This window comes from Diabrotica virgifera, chromosome 3, assembly GCF_917563875.1.
Source record: "Diabrotica virgifera virgifera chromosome 3, PGI_DIABVI_V3a".
Classification (NCBI taxonomy): Eukaryota; Metazoa; Arthropoda; class Insecta; order Coleoptera; family Chrysomelidae; genus Diabrotica; species Diabrotica virgifera.
Window position 1 is genome coordinate 81,977,042 of NC_065445.1, and position 25,939 is coordinate 82,002,980.

General features: G+C 33.2%; 1 protein-coding gene across 4 annotated transcripts in view; it reads right to left on the reverse strand.

Moving 5' to 3' along the window:
* The window catches only part of LOC114336038 (longitudinals lacking protein, isoforms H/M/V), a 630,205-nt gene that overhangs the window by 6,759 nt on the left and 597,507 nt on the right, over positions 1–25,939 (reverse strand). Inside the window, exon 5 of one of the 4 annotated variants that reach the window (XM_050646593.1) lies at positions 2,219–2,488. The exons of 1 other annotated variant lie outside the window; for it this stretch is intronic. In XM_050646593.1, the coding sequence (XP_050502550.1) occupies positions 2,259–2,488 (230 nt within the window). In that variant the 3' untranslated portion in view covers positions 2,219–2,258. Of the gene's footprint in view, positions 1–2,218; positions 2,489–16,454; positions 16,712–19,591; positions 25,058–25,939 lie in introns of those variants that run through there. 2 more of the 4 variants (XM_050646587.1, XM_050646596.1) reach the window with 2 other exon arrangements.

A 25,939-nucleotide genomic window follows, 5' to 3' on the forward strand; every position in this document is an offset into this window, starting at 1 on the left:
TTTTTGGGAAAACTTAAGAGACATCTTTTAAAATTCATTAAAAAACGATTCAAATTAGCTCTAATAAAAGCTTTTTGCATAAGAACTGACTGACTTATGACAAAAATAAAGTCGCTCCCTGATTTGGTTTGAAATATAAGAATTAAACTATCGCCCCCGTCATTACAATCCTAGTGAAATAAATAACTTTCCATTTGAAATTAACTTTATTTAGGTATAATTCATACGATACATGTGATTTGACTGGTTTGTAATGGTTAGTTTAGAAAAATAGTTGATTAAATCGAAAATGACATTTTTATAATTTTTAAAAAGTGCATTTTTCTTAAATAAACCTAAAATTATTTTTCACAAAAACAAAAAAAAATCAAAATTTTCAGTAAAAAAATCCTATAATTAATATTTGAAATATTTTTTTATATTATGAATACTTTTATGCTTATTTAAGAGCAAAGCACTTAAAAAAAACATAAAAATGTCATTTTTCCTTTAATTAAGCATTTTTTCAAAAATAAGCATTCCAAACCGGTCAAATTACATGAATCGTACACTTCGCGTCAAAAAAACTGGTACAACTCTTATAACCGAAAATCGTGTTTTTCAAGTTGTGTAAGTTGATCTTGTCACAAGTGTCATTCTAATTTCTAGGGCAACGTTGCCAGTTCAACGAAAATATTATATCAAACTAGGTAAAAACGGGGCTGTGCGACAGACCGCATTTTTTAATATACTAAAAACTAAAACAATTGTAATTTTCCGTCATCTCAATTACGTATTCATACATTGATTCGTGTTTTATTATAATTTATGAAAATATTTCAATTCAAAAATAATGATAGATATGGATAGATATTAGGTTTGTTCTAGCAAACAGTCAGACCAGTCAGAAACCGTCAGCAAACAGTTGGTCAGTGAGAGAACATAATACAGTCACCAGTGATATCCCCTCTACTCGCGCAGGTCAACTATTCGCTGATGGTTTCAAACCGTTTGAAACTGATGCTAGAACAAACCTATCTAAACTAAATCTTGACATGACTTTAAATTATTATGTTTAATGTCAAATCGAGACGTGTGATTGGTTTCGCGTAAATTGTGGGACAAAACTGCATTAATTGTGTAGAATAAATAAAACAAACTGGAAAAATTAAAAATTAAATTTGAAATAAATACAAAATGAATAACTTTTACAGTGAATAAGTGTGGAATTTAAATATATGTATTACAATTCGAAATATACATTTTAAACGTTATTTTTTTGTATTTAGATTTAGTGCAATTCCGTTGTCTGTGATGGCAACAACGAAGTGATTCACGAACAATAATTGTCAGCCTGAACACAGGTTTACATTGGGAAAAAAAGTGTACCAGTTTTATATGACGCGAAGTGTACCTATCAATTATACCTTAACAAAGTTAATTTCAAGTGGGAAGCTATTCATTTCAATTAGGATTGTAATGACAAGCGTTTAATTGTTACATTAAAAAAAGCAGGGAGCGACTTTATTTTCGTCATAAGTCAGTGAGTTCTGATGGAAAAAAACTTTTATCAGAGCTCATTTGAAAGGGCTTTAAATGATCTTTAAAAGATGTCTCTTAAGTTTTCCCAAAAAATTGCACCACAATTGAGTTATTTGAGATTAAGGTTGCAGGTTCTCCATTTCGAGGTTCTTCGAAAATAACCATCCTTTAAAGAGCAATAACTCATATCAGTCGTTATTGGGTTTATATAGGTCTTTCCAACGCGAATCTCTTTGTTTTTAATTAGCTACAATTTTGTTCTTAATGATATTTTCTATAAAATTAAATTTTTTAAAGTTATTCATGAAAAACGGTTATAAATCGTGAATTTTGCAATTTTGAAAGTATCAACTTTGCAAACAAAATTTATAAAACAAAATTTACTCATAATTGGTCAGTCTATCGACGTCAATAGTTGTTTTAATTGAAAAAAATTTCATTCCCTAGATGGGGTTGTTTTAACTCCCAGGACAGAAGCCTGCTTCGGCATAGGGTAGATTTTGACAAAGGTTATAAATACTACCTAAATCCATATTTTCAAGAAAATCGACCTTGATTCTCCAAATTCCACTAGAAAATGGCTGTTGATTGGACTAGTACGGATACCTTTACGAATGGGGCCCTTTCTTTGACAATCAAAGATTAAAATTATTAAATTGGAAGGTAAAAGGATAACTCGCTAAAAATAAATACGTCATTTCTGATAATTTGATATTATTATGATCATAATTATACAATTATTTATGTCTATGGTACTCATAGAAACAGGATCCTATACACAAACCGGGTTTTTCTTCGCATTGGACGCACTCGTAAATACTAACTTTTCTAATGTTCTTGGCTGAACAGGATCTACATCTTTTTCTCTTTGTCTTTCCTCTCTCGTCTTTTAATGGTATTTTAGTAAGGGTGTGTGTATTTAAAATTTGCTGTTTTCTTAACTCGTCCACTAGTCCGCTTATTATTCCTAGAACAAAAAATGTTTAAGTGTGTCTGTTATGATTTCTTAAAAAAATGAACCTCATCGCTGAAGATGATTTTTCAATAAAAATTAGAGTCAGTTTCCAAATATTCCAGAGCCCATTCAACGGACACACATCGCTAACCGATCTGATAATAATAATTTTTCAGATCTGTATTGTCCCCTATTTTGTGTATTCTGTTAGCAGTATTCCATTCCCTTGACATCCATCCATCCATCCAATGGCACTACAGCCCAAATCGAGCATTGGCCTCCTTCAACAAGCTTCTCCAATCATTTCGATTTACCGCTGTTCTTTTCCATGAACGCGTTCCCAGGAAGTTCCTGGCATCCTCATCGACTTCGTTCTCCCATCCCTTTTTAGGTCTTCCAACAGGGTCTTCTTCCCTGCATTCTTGCATTCAGCAATCCTTTGGGGATTCTATTCTCATGCATGCGAACCACGTGCCCTGCCCACCGCAATCTCTGCAGTTCAGTGTATTGTGCTAGAGCTATTCCCTTGACACGTTTCCTGCAAATAGGCTTACTTCGGGCATTGCTTCAGAGTTTACGTTTGTTATTTGTCTTTTCAGATTTTGCTTTGAAGAGACGAGGTTTGCCACCTCGATATTGGGCAGTAATTATTAGATTTTAAGGAAATGGCGAAACAGGTCGATTTTTATTCTAAGGGTGACACATTTTTACGATACATACATCTGTCATTTGTCAACCTCCTCCCTTCCACTTCCGCAACCCCTTATTTTTAAATAGGGATACCAGGTGCGGCACATCATTAGAAAGGCATTGAGATGGAGTATTCAGAGATATCGATCGTTCACCATTTTTTTTCCATTCACCATTTGAAGTACAGTATGCCGCAAAATAAACAGTACTGAAATGAATATTGAAATGTTTATCATTATTTATATATCTAGTACACGTGATATAGCCTTGCAAACATTATTCTTAGCCAGTACTCCACCAGTACAAACTCTTTAGTCAGTAGCGGATCTACGGGGGGCAAAAATGAGCAAATCCCCCCCTAACAAGTCCCAAAATTAAAGAAAAAAATTGTTCAAACATAAAAATATATTAGCTAATATGAAACCGAAACCAGAGAAAGACAAATTCTACCCAATAAACACGCTAGTTAGGAATATTAAGGGAACTTAATGCATATAATGTCTTTATGTAATATATGTCTTTTATGTAATCTGGGTTTATCTTTTTTATGTCTTTTAGTTGGTTTTTCATTGGAAGTTCCCCCAAACGCAAATTTCCCCTTCCAAGGAAAATTTCTAGATTCGCTACTGCCTCTGGCATTAAAACATCTTTAATTCTAGTCCGGAATTCCGAAATGGCGCATGGTGAATTTGTCTGACTCCTTCAGCATTACCCATATGTACGCATCTGGTGGCATTAGTTATGGTGAGTGGCAAATACCAAAATGAAAACGCAGTATTCGAAGAGACTCCCTGGCAGTGCGACAGGTTGTCCCGTCCTGCTGAAACTATTGTTGATTTTAAGTTTGGACCGTTTTCGTGACCTTTTCCGTATGACCGAAAATACTACTCCGCCAAAAAAATTTTTTCTGCCAAACTGAGAATCATTCTGAAGCACCTAATATTATCGTAGGTTATAACGACATTCTGAAACCACGTTTTGGCACACGACACATACAAATAGGAGGCATACGAATTTCAGTACTGTTTATTTTGCCACATACCGTACAACACCTATTAAAAAAGTAACGTAACGTCTATAGTTTGCTAACATCAAACAAAAATCGACCTGTTTCGTCATTTCCTTAAAATCTAATAACTGCTGCCAAACATCAAGGTGGATTATTTTGTTTGGCCCTCCCTGTATATCTAATCTATATATCATTCGAAATGAAAATATCAGGGGAACACTACTCAACACTAATCAATTTTATTTTTAACTAACTTTTTATCTAACTATTTTTTACGACAAAGGTACATATTAATGTTACATCTAATAAGCTACTTGGAAACAATATAACAGCAGAAATTCTAATTTTTTGGTACTACGTACTACTATACTATAGTATACTATACTATAAATACTGTACTATAAATTAAACAACACGAAAAGTTACTATTAAAGAATGATATGACTAAAAATTAATTAGAATTATAGAGTAGAGGACTATATAGACATGTTGTTTTTGTATTATTTTGTATTATTATTTTCCCGCAACTGTAAAATTCTAATATAACATTCTACATTACACATTCTATATTATAGTTTTATAAGACTATAGAGCACATAATAACAGATAATAATAATAACAATGTCCAGATCCGAAAATTTTTGAAAGATAAAACGGGCTCAATAACACGGAAAGAACCCCACTCAGTTTTCTCCTTAGAAAGACAGAGAGCGAGAGTGAGAACCGTATGGTTTAATCAGGATAATAATATCTAAGTATAACCGGATTCCATACTAATTAATAAAAAATATCTAGATAAACAACACGACTGTTTGGCTAAATGGCTAAACGACAGAACCACAGAAACACGAGAAGAACATCTTACCCTTAGACAACAAGGAAGCAAAGGATAAGGCTAGCGAAGTACGAATACTGGTAGATAATGTCAGAGAACAAGGACCACAGAGAAACGACACAACCGCACTAAAAACGTGTACCGTTTTTGAAGACGCATGCGCGAACCTGGTTGCTTTAAGTATCACCAACATGCTAATTCTGTCCCTCCTGGTTGTTTTACGATAGTCCGTAGGCGTGTATGGTAAATACTCGACTTAACAAAGTTTGTTTGAGCATTTATATAATTATAATAGTTAAAATGTCTGGTTACTCGTATGTGTTTCACGGATGTTCATTTGCAACAGGAAGAGAAATAAGTTTATTTAGATTTCCTAAGAATAATAACAGGTAATCGTTATTGCTTTGTAATTTTTACATAAGTATTAGTTATCACGTATCTAATAGTCTTAATTTGACTTGATTAAATATTATTGATAATAAATCATGACGAAAGTGATTCATTTTCTTGAATTTAATTACCCCTACGTAATGCATAAAAAACTAAACTTCGCTCTGCCAAGCAAGGGATATTTAAAATTAAAAATATTAAATTTGGTGTCAGACGCAAGTCTACGAAGGGTCAGCCAGGTCAAAAATTCAACAGATGTTTTTCGTGTGTTATCGCACTCCAAGATATCCTATTTTTACGAAATAAAAATATATAAAGAGTTCTATACACGAGAATTTCTGATTTAAACGACAAAAACAAAATACGATTCAAACAAAAATTGTTGGACGCGTAATTGGGCCGATAATTGAGAAAATCTTAAAATTATAGCAGAACAAGAGTTCAAAATTGCAAAAACACGGTTGCAAATAAACAAACTTACATTCAATTATGAAAAAACTAAATACTTATCTACCTTTTGCAGTGCAGTATACAAAAATTGTCTGCCAACTTTTAATTATTTAAATATAAATAACAAAGGTTACCTATATATATGGATCGGAGTATACATCGGAATCGTATTGTAGTGTTGTTTTCTGAATAGTTTGTTTTTTGAATTTACCTGATATCTTTAGAAAAAAGAAAGTAGACGGTTTTGTAGTTTAACATGTCTTTTGTGGATGCAAAGGTACAAAGGTGGATACATCGATATTATATTGTAGTCTTGTGTTTTATTTCACAACGTATTATGTTTTCCGTCTTTTGCGTTATTTTTTCGGGTATTAAGCGCACTCATCACCGTATATTATAGTATAGCTTTCAGTGCGTGACAAGCTTTAGGTTCTTGACGTTTGGCAATATTTGTACTGCTTAGAGCCAATTTAAAATATTTACAGAGATAAAATTCCGCTTAAAGAAACATTGTCAAATTATGAAACATGAAGAGCATTAAATGTAAAATGTCTTCATACTTTTGCTCCAAAGATATATCAGAGAAGGTATAGGTTTCCAAGACAATAACAATATTGACATTCGATTTCAACATAAAGTTTTTTGTTAACGATCACGAACATTTGTCACCCAAAGAGAATTGGAACTTTCAGAGTTTGTGACATTTCCGTGGAAGTTACAATGGCTGTGTTATTTTTCGATAACCCATATTAAAAAATATAATTTATTAGGAAATACCCCGACGAACAAATTATATCTTGTATCAGCCCAAGCCAAAAACAATCAGTGAATGTCACACCTACCGTAGGAAATAGGTATATTTTATTATTGGTCTTTCAATGCCAAAATCAGGATAAACAAAAAGGTATTTTCATTTATGGTTCCAATCAATATGATTTTCACGATTACTTTGCATTGTGCGATATATTTGCAACCTTTTGTAAATAAAAAATGATTCCATTATTATAAAGAATGCCAACAAAAGTCGGCCCGGCACGCAACTTTTTTTTTTCGGTGCAATATTTTCTATTTATTGAAAGTAAACATAAATGCTTAATTTTATTTACGAATTTATATTGTGTGACATGCCCACTGACTATTGGTACGATGGTTGTTCAGGTTGCTTTGAAGGTCATTGGCGGCGTGCTCACGAAGGATCAAAGGCGTGTCGCTTCTCTGTGGTCCTTGTTCTCTGATAATGTGCAGAAACATAGGCAAAACGATAGGGTACAACAGATCAGTAGAAGCATTTTGTTCAGTATAGAACAATTATACAGGGTGTCCCGAAAAGATTGGTCATAAATTATACCACAGATTATGGGGTCAAAAATAGGTTGATTGAACCTCACTTACCTATATACAATAGTGCACACAAAAAAAGTTACAGCCCTTTGAAGTTACAAAATGAAAATCGATTTTTTTTCATATATCGAAAACTCTCAGAGATTTTTTATTGAAAATTGATATGTGGCATTTTTACGACAGCAATATCTTAAAAAAAAAATTAAGTAAAATTTGTGCACCCCATACAAATTTTATGGGGGTTTTGTTCCCTTAAACCCCCCCAAACTTTTGTGTACGTTCCAATTAAATTATTATTGTGGCACTATTAGTTAAACACATTATTTTTAAAACTTTTTTGCCTCTTAGTACTTTTTCGATAAGCCAGTGTTTATCGAGATATTTTGAATATTTGTCGAATCCACCACATATTTGTATATGGTTAAGTACGGTTATAGAGAACTGTTAATAATCTGAAAATTTATTTATAATTTACATTTTTAGGTATATTTTGAAAAAGAAGCTACATCTCGATAAAAGGTGACTTATGAACAAAAGACTAAGAGACAAAAGTTTTAAAAACACTGTGTTTAACTAATGGTACCACAATAATAGTTTAATTGGAACGTACACAAACATTAGGGGGGTTTAAAGGAACAAAACCCCCATAAAATTTTTACGTAAATATATTGAAAAAATATATTGAAAAAGAAGCCGCATCTCAATAAAAACTGGCTTATCGAAAAAATACTAAGAGGCAAAAAAGTTTTAAAAACGTTGTGTTTAACTAATGGTACCACAATAATTAATTAATTGGAACGTACACAAAAGTTTGGGGGGGTTTAAGGGAACAAAATCCCCATAAATTTTTTATGGGGTGGACAAATTTCACTATAATTTTGTTTTAAGATGTTCCTGACATAAGAATTAAACATGTCAATTTTCAATAAAAAATCTCTAATAGTTTTCGATATATTGAAAAAAATCGATTTCCATTTTGTAACTTCAAAGGGCTGTAACTTTTTTTGTGAGCATATTTGTACTAAGGTAAGTTAGGTTCAATCGAACTATTTTTGACCCCAGAATGTGTGGTATAATTTATGATCATTCTTTTCGGGACACCCTGTATAGAAGCAATATAGAAAAGTGCATAGAACTTACCCTAATTCACCCTGTCCCTAAGGACTAATTCACCCCTTTCTCAAAAATGCACCTCTTTAAATGGTAGCACTCCACGGTTTTTTCATATTTAGAGGTTCATTGACAACCCCGTTAACGTTGTAATTCCTTTTAGCTCTCTTATTTTGAACATAATCAATAGCCTATCCTAGTAATAAAGCTTAAAATAGGACAAAACCTCGCAATTTTTACAGAATGGATCGATTTGCTTGAAAATTTGAGAATAAGTAGTGAATAGTCCAAGGATCAAAATCTATATGATGCTAAACGGCGCTTTTACCATGGGGGTGGTTGCCACCCCATCTCGGGGGTGGAAATTTTTTATTATATTTTGACCGCAAATGTTGGTAAAAACATTCATTATAAGCAAAACACGTTCTATACATTTTTTTGATAAAATTAATAGTTTTCGATTTATTCGCTATCGAAAGTGTTAGTTTTATATCGAAAAAATCAATGTTTTTAATCAGTTTTCTGCTAATAACTCAAACAGTTTTCGTTTTATCAAAACAACTTTACCTAACAAAAATATACCTTTTGAAAAAATAAACAAAACCATTTTTTTTTTATTTTCTTTAAGACCAATAGTAATTGAGCTATACTTTATTATGTTAGCTCTTCTTCGCCAAATGCTAAATATTGTAGTTTCAAAGTCAAAAGACGGGAAAACTATGGAGGATAACTTGTTCAAACTAATTTAAAGTGGTTTAAAATATCTATCTCCAGAAATAAAAGAAAAGGCTCTAGCTCAAAAATTAAGTGAGTTATAATGAAAAGTATGTCAGTCCCTTTTTTTTTCAGCAAAAAGTAATCGGACACATCCCCCTAATCACCACCCTAATTAAAATTAGTCATTGACCTGATTTGGTCTTCTTTATTTATGTATTATTAATGGGTTCTAAAAGTTGGATCGGCTTAGAATAATTAGTTTAAAAACTAATGTTTAAACATCACTAAAGTGAGTTAAAAGCGAATAAAGAGTTTTTGTAGTTTGGTAAAAATACCCTTTTCTTCAGAATAGAAAGATTAGCCTCAGAGATACGAAAAAATATTTAAATATGAAAAGGTAGCTTATCTAATTCTCAAGAACTTGATTTGCAAAAATATTTTCTACGGCAAAAATTGAGTGAGCTATTGACAATGAAAACTTGTAATAACATGCAAAAACCACCTTTACCAACCCTTTCAATGTCACCTCTTTTTGTGAATGAGGATTTTAAAAGAATTTAATATTAATAGCCTTATAGATCTTGTAAAAACCTACAAAATTCTTTTCTACCAAACTTTCTAAGTTACAAAAAAAAGAGTACAAAACGTTACAAAAACAATATATTTTTTTGAAAAAGAAAAAGGAGAAATCCAATTGGAAGCATAATAATGTAAGTTAGCGGGTTTTTAGTCATTGGCCTTATTTATTCTTCTTTACTTATGTATTATTAATAGATTCTAGAAGCTTGACTGGCTTAGAATGATTAGTTTTTAAAAAACTGGAGTTCAAAGCGAATAACGAATTTGTGTAATTTGGTAAAAAATGCCATTCTCTTTAGAATAGAAAGATTAGCATCAGAGATACGAAAAATTGTTTTAATATAAAATTGTAGGCTTCCCCAAGAAGTTGGTTTAAAAAATTTTTTTACGGCAAAAATTGAGTGAATCTTAAATGAGTGTACCATCGAAAAACATTGATTTTTTAAATATAAAACACTTTCGATAGCGAATAAATCGAAAACTATTAATTTTATGCTAGTCAACCAAATAAACAAGGATTTTAACGCCAAAAGATACTGTTCTGCTGCTTTCCTTGACATATCTCAGGCTTTTGACAAGGTATGGCACATAGGGCTACAAATAAAATTAAAGAAGCTCCTACCTATCCTCACTTCCAGCTCTTAAAATCCTACATAGAAAATAGACACTTCCTTGTGAAGCACGGTAACGAGCACACTAAGATATATCCTATTTACTCAGGCATCCCACAAGGCAGCGTTCTCGGCCCAATTCTATATCTTTTATACACAGAGGACATTCCAACATCTGGTACAACTACAGTTGCAACGTATGCAGATGACACTGCTATCCTGGCATCCCACACAGATCCAACAATAGCATCAAGGAATCTTCAATCAAACCTAAATAGAATTCAGCAATGGATGAACGTATGGCGCATCAAATCTAATGGAACTAAATCATTGCATGTAACATTCACGCTACGCAGAGAATCATGCCCCCCTGTATATATTGATAAATTGTCTAATTCCTCAATCCGAGGACTCTAAATATCTTGGCATGTACTTGGACCGCCGTCTAACTTGGAAAAACCATATTTTTACCAAACGAAAACAGCTTGGACTTAAATTGAGAAATATGTATTGGCTCATTGGACGCAATTCCAAACTATCTTTGGATAACAAAATTTTACTCTACAAGTCCATCCTCAAGCCCATATGGACTTATGGGATTCAGCTATGGGGCACTGCTAGCGTCTCCAATACAAACATCTTACAGAGATTTCAAAACAAGGTGCTGCGTGCCATAATCAATGCGCCATACTATGTATCCAACGAGGTGATTCAACACGACATCCCCTAGAATCCGTGAAAGAAACCATACAACGTTTTAGTGATAAATACTGTGAACGAGTGTTAGTGCATCCTAATGCGTTTGCCAGACAATTAAATCTTTGAAGTGCGTAGACTAAAACGGCAACTGCCGTCTGACTTGACCAACTGAATGTAATCAAAAATGTATTCAGACTGATAAAATTTTAGTTTTAGAATTGTAAAGAGGTTACTTACTGGAGTAACTCTCTACATTTCTGTATTTTTTTACCATAACAAATGCTTAATGCCCAATGGGCAGATTGTTGTACTCAATGGAGTTAATAAAAAAAATTAATTTTATCAAAAAAACGTATAGAACGTTGTGTGCTTAGAATGAATGTTTCTATTAACTTTTGCGGTCAAAATATAATAAAAAATTTCCACCCCCGAGATGGGGTGGCAACCACGCCCATGGTAAAACCGCCTTTCAGCATCATATAGATTTTGATCCTTGGACTATCCACTAGTTAATCTCAAATTTTCAAGCAAATCGACCCATTCTGTAAAAATTGCGAGGTGAAAAGCTTCGGTGCCTGGACTAATTAATCTAACTTAAGTTTACACAAAAACTTTTCATGAGTCTTTAAAGAATATTCATATGTAAAAGTTTTTCCACAATAGCAGCATGTATTTCTTCCAATATAAACTTGTTGAGGAGGAACTATTGAACTAACACCAGGCTTATTAAAGCAATAACTTCCTAGAGGCTTTGTTGTGCCAGAAACCTCCAGTTTTTGGGCATGTTTAAACTTAAAATCCTCAATGCTTGGATCACCTTGATTCTTGAGATCATTTTGATCTGCACGTTGACTTAGTATTTCTGAAACTGAGGCTATCAATATATCCATTCCTTTGGCAGACTGATCGATGCCTTTTTCTAGATTTCCTAGATTTTCAGCAGCTGTAGAGTTTCTTTGATCTTTTTCTGCAATTGTTATTTTCTCGGGAATTAAGTACTGTTCATTTTCTCTTGAGTTCTCTGTATTGTGTTTATCTGGAAACAAACTTTAAAATAGAAAGAAATCAAAACTATGCATCTATTGTGAACCTACGTACCTAAGGTACCTATGGATCTAACAAGCAAGGTAACTAATGTTTCATACAGCATTTCTCTTCTTCATATCCTACACAATCGCCTAAAACTTTTTTGCAGCTTAAAATACTACACAAATTAATAGTAAAGAAAGCGAAAAGTAGAATAAAATCTACTTTTGAAAACAATTCAATTAGAATAGTCTAAGATCCGAATATAGGTCGATCTGTACCCATCGGCTCGCCGGATGACAGTTTTTTTTATTAAATTTCATACATAGACAAATATTTCTAGCATGGGTTGCCTATCAAAATCGTGTCATAGCTATCCTTAAGCCCCGGCGCAAATTGATCCTAAGCCAGACACAACCTGCGTCGGCAGACTGCGTAGACCGTTCTGCGCATCCTACTATCAGTTCATGCATTCGCAGGTCGAGCTTGGGAAGGCCTGTCGTCAACGTACAGTTTTCTGGGCCTTGGGACGGGTGACTCACCGCCAGATGTATATTTTTACTTGTTTTTGTTTGAGAGATGGAACTATCTGAAATGAATAAGCGGCGATATATTTTACACTATCTTGAATGAATGACATTTTAGTGCTCTGTTGTATCAATCAGCATTACTCTACAAGTTTTCGTTTATTCGTTTAATATTTTATTGCAATAGTAGGGAATATAATATATCTGATTAAAACAGTGAATTTTTTACATGTTAATTATTTTTAATTTCTTGTGAAGTATCTAGTGTGGCTTTAGCCAATAAATCAAAGTTATGCGTTTACAAGAGCATAATTATTTGAAAAATAAAGAGTACCATAATGTGTCATAATTATAATCTCCTTTATACAGATCAAAAAATTGTTTAGTATGTAGTTCTAAATCCACACAATCATTGGAAAATGATTCATGGTAAAAAATATCTATTAATGACACTGTTATCGACAAAGTCGATCAATTTTAAACTTGTCATCATATATTTATTAGACTTTTGTTTATCGTTAAAAATTAAATGATGGTTGTGAATTGTATTTTTTGTGTTATTTAATATTTTAGCAAAAACATAATCAGCAAAAATCTTATTTAAAACATGCGAACCGTTTTTGCAATCACAATCAATGCAGTGTTTAACTTATGCTTGTTATTATAAAGGTATGTAGAAATAGAATATTCAGTGTAAGATATCTTTTTATGCACCCGCTTATGATCAAATTCGATCTTTTCGAAAGTCATACCGCTACGACTACTAGGGACGTGTAAGATATTTTTAAAACGTTACTAGTTACATGTACGGAACTACCGTTTTTTAGTTTCCTACTCAATTCAGTACAAGGATCAGATACATCAGTATTTTGTAATCAGTATTTGTACTCAGTACCACGTACCACTGAGAACCGGTATCAATAGTAACCGTTACACGTTTGCACTTATTTTGCCCGTCTCTATTCGTTACGGCGACAGCCGACGGTCGGGTTTTGTGTTCAATATGCGGCACGCTAAAAAAATAACTGCACAGGTCACCCGTCCCACCGGCGCAGGTTGTGACTCGCTTAGGTTCAATATGCGCCGGGGCTAAGGGGGGGGGGGGCGTAGAGGTTGAAATCAATAGTTCAAGCACATATTTTTTGAAAATATGGTATAATTATTTTATTTTTTAATTAATTAGGCATATTCACTACAACTCATAGATTATTCAAGAAAAAATTCAAGGAAAAAATTGAAAAATAAGCAAACGGTGGTAAATTTTTGAAGACACTCAAAATATAATGAATTTTGCGGTGGACATCAGAACTCATCATTGGATAATGGTAAACAACAAATTCAAAAAGATTTTATTAGCTTATGAGTTTTTCGAGGTAATGCTGTCGAGTTTTTTAGTTTTATCGACTTTTGACTTTTTGATATTACTCAGAATTTTGACTTCTGCGACAACGATTTTTTTACAATAAAGGGTGAAAATCAACATACTTATTATTATTAAACAAAAAATAAGCATTAAACAAAAAATATCTCGACAGCATTACCTCAAGGAATGTCTAAACAAAATTCCAGGTGGGTCGGTCAAGTAGTTTTTGAGTTACAAGGTCTACAGCCTTTGAAAAAAGCAGTTTGAGGAAAAAGCGTTTAAAGTATTGTGAACTTTTATTTTCAATTTTTTTTTGTCTGCCAAATCTTAAAATGATGCACACCGGAATATCTTTTTGAATCACGTAGTAATTTACAAAAGGAAATGAGAACAGCTGTTGACCGTTGTTCAACAAGCGAGTCGAAGGTAGGAATATTCAATACTATCTCCCTACCTTCGACTTGCTTTGCAGCAAGTTCGCGCCAGCGCTCTTGAGCGTGGTAAGAAACAGCTGTTATCATTTTCTTTTGTAAATTATTCCGCGATTTAAAAACATATTCCGGCGTTCATCACTTTACGATTTGACAGACAAAAAAGAAATTGAAAATAAAAGTTAACAATATTTTAAACGCGTTTTTATCAAAACTGCTTTTTTCAAAGGCTGCAGACATTGTAACTCAAAAACTACTTGACCAACCCAGCTGTAATTGTGTATATATTTTCTTTAGACATTCCTTGAGGAAAGGCTGTCGAGATATTTTTTGTTTTATGCTTATTTTTTGTTTAACAATAATAAATATGTTGATTTTCACCCTTTTTTGCCTATTTAATTTACAAATAAAATAATTCTACCATACTGTCAAAAAAAATGTGCTTGAAATATTGATTTCAACCCCTACGGTCCCCTCTTAGGATAGCTATGACACGATTTTGATAGGCAACCCATGCTAGAAATATTTGTCTATGTATGAAATTTAATAAAATAAAATGTCTCCATCCGGCAAGGAGATGGGTACAGATCGACCTATATTCGGACCCCGTACTAGAACGTTCTACAATCAAATATATTATTAGTTTGAATGTTTGTCAAATATCGTTGTCCCACTTGAAATCGTGTATTTGTATTCAATTATTACATTCTATTATTTTATATATGCCCTACATACTAGCATTTTTCTAGACTGTAGTTTTGTAGTTTACGTTTACGTATCTAATATTATTTATTTTGTTATATTCCAATTATACAGAGAGGAGCAAATTATGGAATATATTAATTTTTTCGAGAATAGGAGATTTTGGAGAGAAATCCTAAAATAGGTCGACTTGTATTTTTAAAATATGGTGTTTTGGCATATGCATCATACTAGTGACGTCATCCATCTGAGCGTGATGACGTAATCGATAATTTTATTAAATTAGAATAGGGGTCGTGTGATAGCTCATTTGAAGGGTTATTCAATTCTCTATTCAGTAATATAAACATTAACGTACTTATTTATATAGGAGGGTAAAAAATTATTTTTGAATTAAATCAATTAACGCCAAAAGAAGAAACACATTTTACAGTTGTCAGAAAATAGGAAAAAATGTTTATTTCACAAATAAGCATGGCTTTCCTGTTAAATTAAAAATGTCCAAGCTGCCGCCCATCTGCATCTTGTCTTGAACGTCTAATTTAAGCGAGAAGCAATGTTTATTTGTCATATAAATATTTTTTTCTGTTTTCTAACAGCAGTAAAATGTATTTTGACTGAAATAAATTATATACATTCTTCTTTTTGTGTGAACTATTTTAATTCGAAAATTATTTTTTGACCACCCTGTATAAATAAATATGGCAATGCTTACCTTACTGAAAAGAGAATTGAATAACCTTTCAAGTAAACTGTCCTACGACCCATATTCTCAATAAAAAAATATCGATTACATAATCACGACCAGATGGATGACATCACTAGTGCGATATATACGCCAAAAAATAATAACTTAAAAATAAAAATCGACCTGTTTCGGGATTTCTCTACAAAAGGTCCCATTTTCGAAAAAATGAATTCATTCCACAATTTTGCCCCTCATTATATGTATGTAGATACCAATGACGTATGACGTAGATATATTATACGTCATACGTCTAGTGTTCGAAACAAAAGAAAAGCGGTGAATAGCCCTAGAGGAAGAAAATTAAATAAAAATTTAGAATCAAAAATGTAATACATTCTAAGTTCACAGTATAAAAATATTGCTGTAATTTTATTAAATTTATTAATGACTTCCCTTATTTATTAACTCTTCTGATTTGTAATGAATTTTAACACTTAATTTATTTAGTATATTTATTTTAATATATTTACATTTACTTCATTTACACTAAAACATATAATACATTTACAAATTATCTTCCGACAATATTAAACGGATTTAAGCGCGCACCGCGCACTCGTCTACAATCCGAATAAGAACAAAAATTATAAAATCTCATCAATTCTATTTAAATACTTTGTCCTTCTAGAAAGATCCAGTAATCTCTACAGACAACGCGGCGTAACTCGTTCATTCTAAGCGCTTCGGTAGTGAAAAGCAGGGCCGGCCTCGCCCAAGTGCGGTTGGAAATTGTAACAATATATCATAACAATACTACGGATACGTTTAGTCTTTCGTACACGAGACGAGATTCTCACGACAAAATCCATCAAAACTGTCCTTTGTTAGAAGCATTTCGTGAATACGTAGAAGATGTCTTCTATATCCCCATCTATTCTTTACAACTTTATTACAAAGTTTACACAAAAATGCTAAAGTAGCTGTTGTACAGTTAAAAAGTAGGTGTTTTCTCAAAGCAGAGACTGTAGAAAAAGTTTTGTTGCAGTTACTGCATACCCTTGACGGTTCTAAAAATTAAAAATTATTAATATTATTTATTGCATGTTATGTATGCCTGTCGAAAGACATACAAGCAAGAATAACTAAGGCACAATTCGCCTTCAATGCGTTAAATAAAATCTGGAAAGCAAGTGAAATATCAGAAACAACAAAAATCAATGTATTCAATACTTGTGTCAAAAGCCGGTGCCACCCAAAATCCCGACAGCCAAAATCCCGACAGCCAAAATCCCGACGGCCAAAATCCCGACACGCCAGAATCCCGACAGGCCAGAATCCCGACAGGCCAGAATCCCGACACGCCATTATCCCGACAGGCCAAAATCCCGACAAATAAAAATCCTGTCAGATTTACAAAACTATAATACATAGTATCCATCTAAGCTTTCATTTGACACCTCATTTGCCATTCTACCTGGTATAATGACGGAGAAGTTATATTCGCGGTCGGACGGACAGACGCACAGACAGCATATGTCAAATTTCTCACTTTTAGTACCATCCTTGGATTATAAGCTTTCATTTAACACCTCAAATGTCATTCTTCCTGGTATAATGATGGAGGAGTTGCGTTTGCGGAAGGACAGGCAGACGGACGGACGTTGATAATTCAAAGTTTTCACATTTTTTCAAAATTATTGAAAACAATAATGGAAAAATTCTTCGCGAATTAATCAGTTTGAATTTATTTCCAAGTATGTAGGTGATATTAGTATAATTAGCTAAATATAAATAATATAAATAAATTTCATGTTTAAAATAATACTGTAACGTAACAAAAATAGATGAATACTATGTATTATAGTTTTGAAAATCTGACAGGATTTTTAATTTGTCGGGATTCTGGCCTGTCGGGATTTTGGCTTGTCGGGATTTTGGCCTGTCCGGATTCTGGCCTGTCGGGATTCTGGCGTGTCGGGATTTTGGCCGTCGGGATTTTGGCTGTCGGAATTTTGGCTGTCGGGATTTTGGCTGTCGGAATTTTGGGGTAGACCCGTCAAAAGCATATTATTCTACGGAACAGAAACTCTGAAGCACGACGAAAGCACAACAAAGAGGCACTTTTTTAAATAGGTCCTTAAGAATGATCCTAAAAATTTACTGGCCAAATAAAATAACGAATGTAGAACTATGGTGGAAAAGTACAAAACAAACCAGTATAATAACAACAATTAAGCAGAAGAAATGGAAATGGAGTAGGTTATGGAATTGGAATATGTTAAGGAAAGATATTAATAACATCACAGAATAAGCACTCGAATATCAACCAATGAGGGGATAAGAAAAAAAAAAGAATACCGGATTATACCTGGAAGAAAACAGTACCCAGAGAATACAACAGAATCGGCTTAAGATGAAAGAAGTGTAAAATAAAGCAAGAAAGAGAGGAGAATGGAAGGAACTGGTACGCGCATTAACCACAGAGTAAACATAAAGATGCGCTGAACATCTAATACTTTTTACACCACTAGCAAAGAAACTCAGATATGTCCAATATTCTAGGAGTGCCGATCAAAGAGAGAGAATATATTATTTATCATGTTAATGATTGCAGTCACTTACTCTATAACTAGAGGCCCATTACATAGCTAGACTACTTTTAAACTGTGACACGCCAAAAAAATAATAAGAATTGTGCCATTTTCACCTCTCAGAAAAATTGTATATTTCCAGAAAAATAAAATAATTAATTTTTTTCATAAAAATGTTAAAAATATATGTATAATAATTATTATAAATTAATAAAATACCCCCTCCGTGGCTCAGTGGTAAGAGCGCCTGCCTTTGGATCGAAAAATCCGAAAGGTTGTGGGTTCGAATCCCACCAGGGTCAGAAATTTTTCATTTATTATAAATTAGTAAATGAACATATATGAGACAATGGTTAAAACTAGCCTACTTTATGGAGCCGAGACATGGAGAATAACCGAGAAATATAAGAAAAAGGTCGAAGCCACGGAAATGGATGCCATCAGAAGATCAATGAGAATATCAAGAGCCGAAAGAATAAGGAATGAAGTAATAAAACAACAAATGGGTGTAGAGGGCACTATAGTTGAGGATATTGAAAGAAAACAGCTCATATGGTATGGGCATGTGAGCCGAATGGGGGACGAAAGATTGCCTAAAAAAACTATGATGTGGCAACCCCCAGAGAAGAAAAAACGAGGACGACCACCATAGAGCTGGAATCTGGGAGTTAGGAAAGCGATTAGCGCTCGAAATCTAAATGAAGACCTAACTCAGGACAGAATACAGTGGCGTTTGGGAGTCGGATAACGTCGTAAGACGTTATAAAATCGAATATATATATAGTAAATGAATATAGTTTCTGACCTTGTGGGATCGGTACTCACCGGAGGGACCGCAGACGTTCGGATACAATTAGCGTCTCTTTGCAAAGACAATGACGTCGACTTTGCAAAGTAACAAGACACTTACTCAACACACACACTACACATGACACTAGGTACCTAACTGTTCAAAATTACCGTACCTACCATGCCAATGGCCATTAGTTGTCGAGGCATTAGCTAAATAAAAAAAAAATAAAAAATTAATAAAATATATTTAATTATTTTATTTAATTTTATAGTTTTTTCTTAACAACATAGGTAATTTTTATTTTATCATAATTGCATTTAATGAAGCTATTGCAGTGGATTGTTCTTCGTTCTTCCACTTTTGTGTGACAGTATTTCACTAGAATAATCACTTTAAAGGGATACAACTTCTTACTACTTCACTGTATATGTCATCCATATCACAAACTTTAAATCTTTATGTAGAATCTGTTTAATTTTAGGCTCTCAATGATAAAAATATGATAGTTATTAAGTAAATTTGTGCAATTCGTGGTTTTTAATAAATAAAATAAAACATATTAATATTGTAAAACATAATATTTATTAAGAGTATCTTAAACCACAAAGTTTGAGTTGTAAATTTAGGAATAAACAAATTGTATCTATTGGCAAAATATCTATGATCATGTTACTAAAATGTTTTAAGCACTACAAATCCTCTGGAGGAGATGAGCTATTTCCAGCCCTATGGAAAGGCCAGCAAGGCGATTATGGTCGTACTACTTCACTTTGCAAAAATATGTATTACGTTTGTCAATAAGTCCAGGGCCCAACCATGAGATGACGACTCAATGAAAAATACACATAGCATTTCGGTAGTGTCAACCTTCAAAAGGATACTGTAAAAATTTCGTGTCATCTCGTGCCATTCCCTATGCAACTCGTTGAAATATTGCAGTCATACCTGCACCAGCGAACATTTAGAGTTAAAATGGAAAACGAGTACTCTGAGTTAAAGCAAATAAAGGCAGGGGTTCCGCAAGGTAGCGTCCTTGGACCAATACTGTACCCTTTGTACACATCTGACATTCCGGAGAGGGAAAACATCCAACTAGCCACATTTGCTGATGATACAGCAGTCCTGACAATAGGAGCAACTATAGAGGAATCTACGATTAACTTACAAAATGCAATTAATGGCATAGAAGGCTGGTCCAAAAAATGGCGTATAAAGTTTAATGAACATAAGTCAGTTCATATTAACTGCACTAACAAGAAAATCAATAATCTTCCAATTATCCTAAACAACGACGTTGTTTCTACTAAAAAAACAGCGAAATACCTGGGTTTAAATCTCGACGTCAAACTAAAATGGAAGGAGCATGTTAAAAAGAAAACTGAACAGTTGAAGATAAAGTACAAAAATATGTATTGGCTAATAGGTAGGTACTCTCAACTTTCCATCCAGAACAAAGTACTAATTTACCAACAGATATTGAAACCGGTGTGGACCTATGGCCTACAATTATGGGGCTGTACCAAAAAAAGCAATTACCGAAATTTAGAAACGCTCCAGAACCGAATATTAAGGAATATTGTATGTGCTCCTTGGTATATTCGGAATGACGATTTGCGTAGAGATCTTAAAATCGAATCTATTCCAAATGAAATTAAGAAAGTCGCCAGGAGACATGAAGAGAGGCTCCATAAGCATCCCAAACATGAAGCACTTCAGCTTCTTGTCAACAAACCCCAGATGCGAAGGCTCAAGAGAACTAAACCGTTCAAGCTCGTGTAATGTGTGAAGTTGTGCCGGGCTTAGTTAGTGTTGTGCAGTGTATTGTAGCCACAACAAAGACGTGAGCAATTAGTGAAAAGCAGAGTCAGTGCTGTGCTGTGTAGCCACAACAAAGAAGTGGACATTTCATACAAAAAAAAGCTAGGATGGACCAGGTGACATCTACTAGTTTACAAACATTTTTAGGGAAATTAGGTTAAAGAAAAAATACTGATTAATCTTGTAGATTAGGTGTATTTATATTGTTTAAATAAAAAAAAATCTTGTGCCATTCGAATTATTATTTATTCCAAGTTACAGTGCTGGAAGTGACACTACGTTTGTGATTTTTATAAACAATGATTTTTCAAAGGAATTTCGTGTAATCATTTATCATCGTTATTTGATATGAACGAATACTGAGCAATGGCTCAAAAACTGTTACCGGGACTCCTTCCCATTGATTACAAACAGTAAACGATAACGGGACATCAAACGGGCATCAATGATGCTAAGCGCTCTGTAATGCCAACTGAGGTAGTTATCCCGAAAATATCGAGAAACGCTAAAAATTATTATGGAAAAATTCGAAGTGCTGTTGCAAGAGATAGCTGACACTACAAAACTATCAATGGATAGTGTTTTTACTATTATAGGTACATTTTGAATGTACATTACAGAATTTTTGGTATTAGAAAGCTGTTTTCCAAATGGATGCTCTCACACTCCATGCTTCCAAATGGAAGTCATGGGAATAAATCTAACTTTTGCATCGGTATGTCACATGAATCCATGGACTCATATGAAACATGGATCCATGACTTCACTTCGGAATGAAATCGGCCGTTGTCCGAGTGAACTGCACCCAGAGAAAACCGTTTAACCCTTTTGCTCATGGTGTACAGTATATAGTACATCACTTTACTGGTATCAAAATAACGTGACCAGATGTCTCTATCTGCTTTATTCACAATGTAAATGGTAGTGTATACATATTAATTTTAATTTTAAACGGTTGCTTCCATCTAGCGTTGATTTAGTTGTATGTAACAAAAAATGAAATTCAAAGAAGTAAGTTGTTGTGATGGTTACTTCAGAGTCTCGATGTAAGGTGGTGTTTAATAATTTACAGATTGGTTTTAAAATATCAGATATATTTTTACTGATGTTAAGAAACACTTGTATTTGCTACATTTTTACGGTCCAATTTTCGTTAAATTTGTTTGTTTTTTTCTATATTTGAGTAAACATTAGTGTACAGTATACTGTACAGTGTGAATAAATGGAGGTCGACAGGTATGGTACAAAACCACATGTTATTTACAATTGTTTATACTTCTATTATTTTGCAGTATTAAAATACATAATATAAAAATGAGTAAAAGAAAGCCGTTAAATGAAAAACAACTAATAAAGCTAATTGAGGCGGACTTATCAGATATTGACGGGCTTAGTGATGACGACAATGACGATTATGTTTGGGGAGATGGGGAGAAAGAAGATAGCAGTGATGATGATAATGAGTTGAAGGAACGCAGTACAGACAACCGGGAACTTATTCGTTCTGCTGTTGATAACAAGGGAGAGGGAAGAAGTTTATTCGTCGTCATAATTATGTCGCTGAAGTTTTGATAAAATCAGACACAGTATAGTCCAGAAAATGGGGACGTCCTTTCGTTTAAAACAAAAGTGTTTTATGTTATATCATACAAATAAATAATTAGTTGCAGATATACGACTTTTAATTGTATTTTATTTTTCGTAAGTTGAAAGAGCCACTACAATTTACTTAAAATGTGCAATATATTGTACAGGTCGTATATACCGTTTGTTCAAAATGTACAATATGCTGTACAATTCACTGCACAATTATTTAAAATACTCCAAAAAGTTAAAAAAAAAAGTAAAGGAATATGTCTACCTAATTTCAAATTTTTATCTTAAAAAACAAAAATGCATGAGCGAAAGGGTTAAAGCGACCAAGACGCGAGAAACCGCCGAAAAGGTTATGGCGTGTGTAACCGCAAAAAATTATTTTCATTGACCATTTGAAGCATTCGGAAACAATCAACAGCTACTACTAGTAGTACTTGGTTTGATGGAGCTTTTGAAGACCGAAAATGCAAAGAAAAGGTCTCATTTGGTAAAGAGAAAATTGTTGTTTTACCAAGGCAATGCACCGTGTCACAACGTGTGCACCGTGTCGATGAAAACGATTGTAAAAATGCAAAATATGCTTTTAACCCTTTCAGACCCGGTGTCCATTGCAATGGACATACATTTACGTAAGCCCTACAACAAAATTAAACTCCTGTAAATTGCTGACAACTACATATTTTTTATTTTGCATATCTCAGTTGCTACTAAACATAACACTTATTAGTTTAGTTTGAATCATAGCCAAGTTAAGTGATGTTAAAGATAGTGTGACATGGCGAATTTACGATATCCTAGAAAGCCCAAGTAAATATCATGTTTCTTCATGATGTAAATTTTTTAAATGTAACCAAATATTATTTTATACAATAGTAGACATATCAATTTATATATACATACTACTTTTTGAACATAGATAATTTGTTGTTGTTTTTTGTTGATAACTAACATTAAAATATGATGTCCATTGCAATGGACAACAAGTCTATATTGATATTTTTGTTACAAGTTTTAATCCGGATAATCCAAAAGATCAAAAGATTTTAATGTTCTCTTTATATGATGATGATGAATTAGAACAATTATCTGATAATGTCCTGTCTCAAATTGAATATAAATCAGAGATCAATCTAATTGAAGTGGGAAAACCCATAAAAGAAGCATTGGTCATCCCAAAATATCAACTGAGAATTCTCCTTATACTCCAAAAAGACCCAGAGTTGAAATTAGACCATTGAAGGAAATACGCATAGATAAAATAGATTATATACGAGATTACGTTAACAAAAAGGAAGCATTCAGATGAGAAAATGTTGGGTGTAAAGGGAAAACTCATGTTTTTTGTGAAAAATGGTACATTTTTATGTTTTGTAAATGGCAAAAATTATAGTCCCAATGTCCATTACAATGGACATTCTGTCAAATGACTACCTATTAAACAAAAATGTTAAAAATGTGACTTTAGTCTATTACAATCTTCCGTTAAGAAGATTCAATAGAAAAAAAAAATTTCCTGCAGAGAAAAAGTCTGGTCTGTAAGGGTTATTTGCTTCCGCGCCCACCGTGTCGTCCAGATCTGGCCTCCAGATCACCTCAAGGTCACCACCTCTTTTCAGATTAAAAAAAATGCTCAGTGGAAAGAGATCACAATTTTTGCAAAAACTTGCTTTACTAGTTAAGCCAGGGACTTATTGATCAACGTAATAAGATTAATTTCATCCGGGTTACATTCCAAAATATTGATCACGGGTTAGTATCTGCTTTATTCATAAGAGTCGTAAAGGTCTTCCAGAGGAACCAAAGTCATATAGAACAATCACCTTAACCCTTATTGTTCTAACCAGTATAGAAAAAAATCAGGTCGAACACTTTATGAAGAACAGTTTGCATATCGTCCAGAAAAATCCCACAACAGAACACACTGTTCGCATGGATTTAAAAAAACAAAGATACACATTCAATTAACATTATAATCACTGTCACAAGTTTTATAATATTGATATATTCCCCTGCCTGTATAGGACAACTATTTTATAAACAACACTGATAAATATAAAAATTAATAGAAAGGTTAAAACTATGGTAAGACACTATGGGACAGAGCAGGAGTAGATACACGACGGATATATAAAAAAGAGAACATCAACGAATGGGTAAGAAAGGGAAGAATATAAGCAGAATAACAACAAATAGAATAGTAAAGCCGGCGAGAGTCGGTTCCCTACTAGGAAAACGATGACCATAGTGGGAAGACCACGAAAAAGAGACAAAACTGAATAAATAATACCGCAGTAGAAAGAACGAAACAAAAATTGTATTTGGACAATAAATCAGTTGAAGAACAAAACAAAACAACTTTGTCGTTTTCGATAACATAATATTAGCTATTATTTAAATCATATGTTTCTTCTTAATATGCACAGCCATCTCATACTTTCGCTTGCTTTTATGGCCACACATAGAGCACATAAATTTAGGTTCCATACCACATTCAAACTCCAAATGCCTCTTCAAAATGTGGGAGTGCTTGTAACGTTTGTAACATTTCGGACATTGAAACTTTCTAACTTCAGATGCAGGTGCAAGAATATTCCTTAACATCTCTTCGGCAGGTGCTAAAATATTTTATTATTATTATTATAAACACTACAAACTTAACCAAACTAAAAGGTCCATAATTTAACAATTTAAACTTAAAAATTTATTTAAAATAGCTAACCCGCGAGCAGTCGCGCCGTTAGAAAAAACCTAACATTTTATCCTTTTTCGAGATAACTTGATAAAAAAATTTGAAACATAACTTTCCACTCGTAAATTCCTCGAGGATTTTTTTTGTGGAATTTATGGCTTTGGGGAGAGCCAATTAGCTTTAATGATTGTTAGAAATAATATTTCTAACATAGCAAGTAAATAAAAATATTATAATATAAAAATTTGTTGTAAATTCGTATTTAAATTCGTATTGTGAGATAAAATCTAACACGCGACTGTTCACGTTACAGAAGTGAGCGCGACTGCTCCCGGATTAACTGAAGATTTTGTGATCTGATCCGTCCTTTCCAGAGCATCATGGAAGTAAATCTACACTAACTACTAATCTATTTCACTAACCACAATACAAAAAATGGTAAAGGATAGTACTTTCATAGTCACAAAGAAATTGAATAACATATTTGTATACTGTTAAATCTCGTATTAATAGTGCGTCGTTTTCTTAGAAAGATTTAGCAAGCTACACAAAAAACTATGTCTTGATAATAAACTAAAATAAGAACATAACACTAATCTAAAAATCTAAAAAAAAGTTCGTTGAACAAAACTATGGGTAATACAGGTACCTAATTGAAACATAGCACTGGTGATGTTACATTACAATGTATACCATAGGCTCAAGAAATAGTAAATGCCGCCTTTCTATGTTCCTAAACTGCTCATTCGATGTTAAAAAGGATACAATAATTGTTCATTACGAGTGAAACATTACCATTTAATAAAAA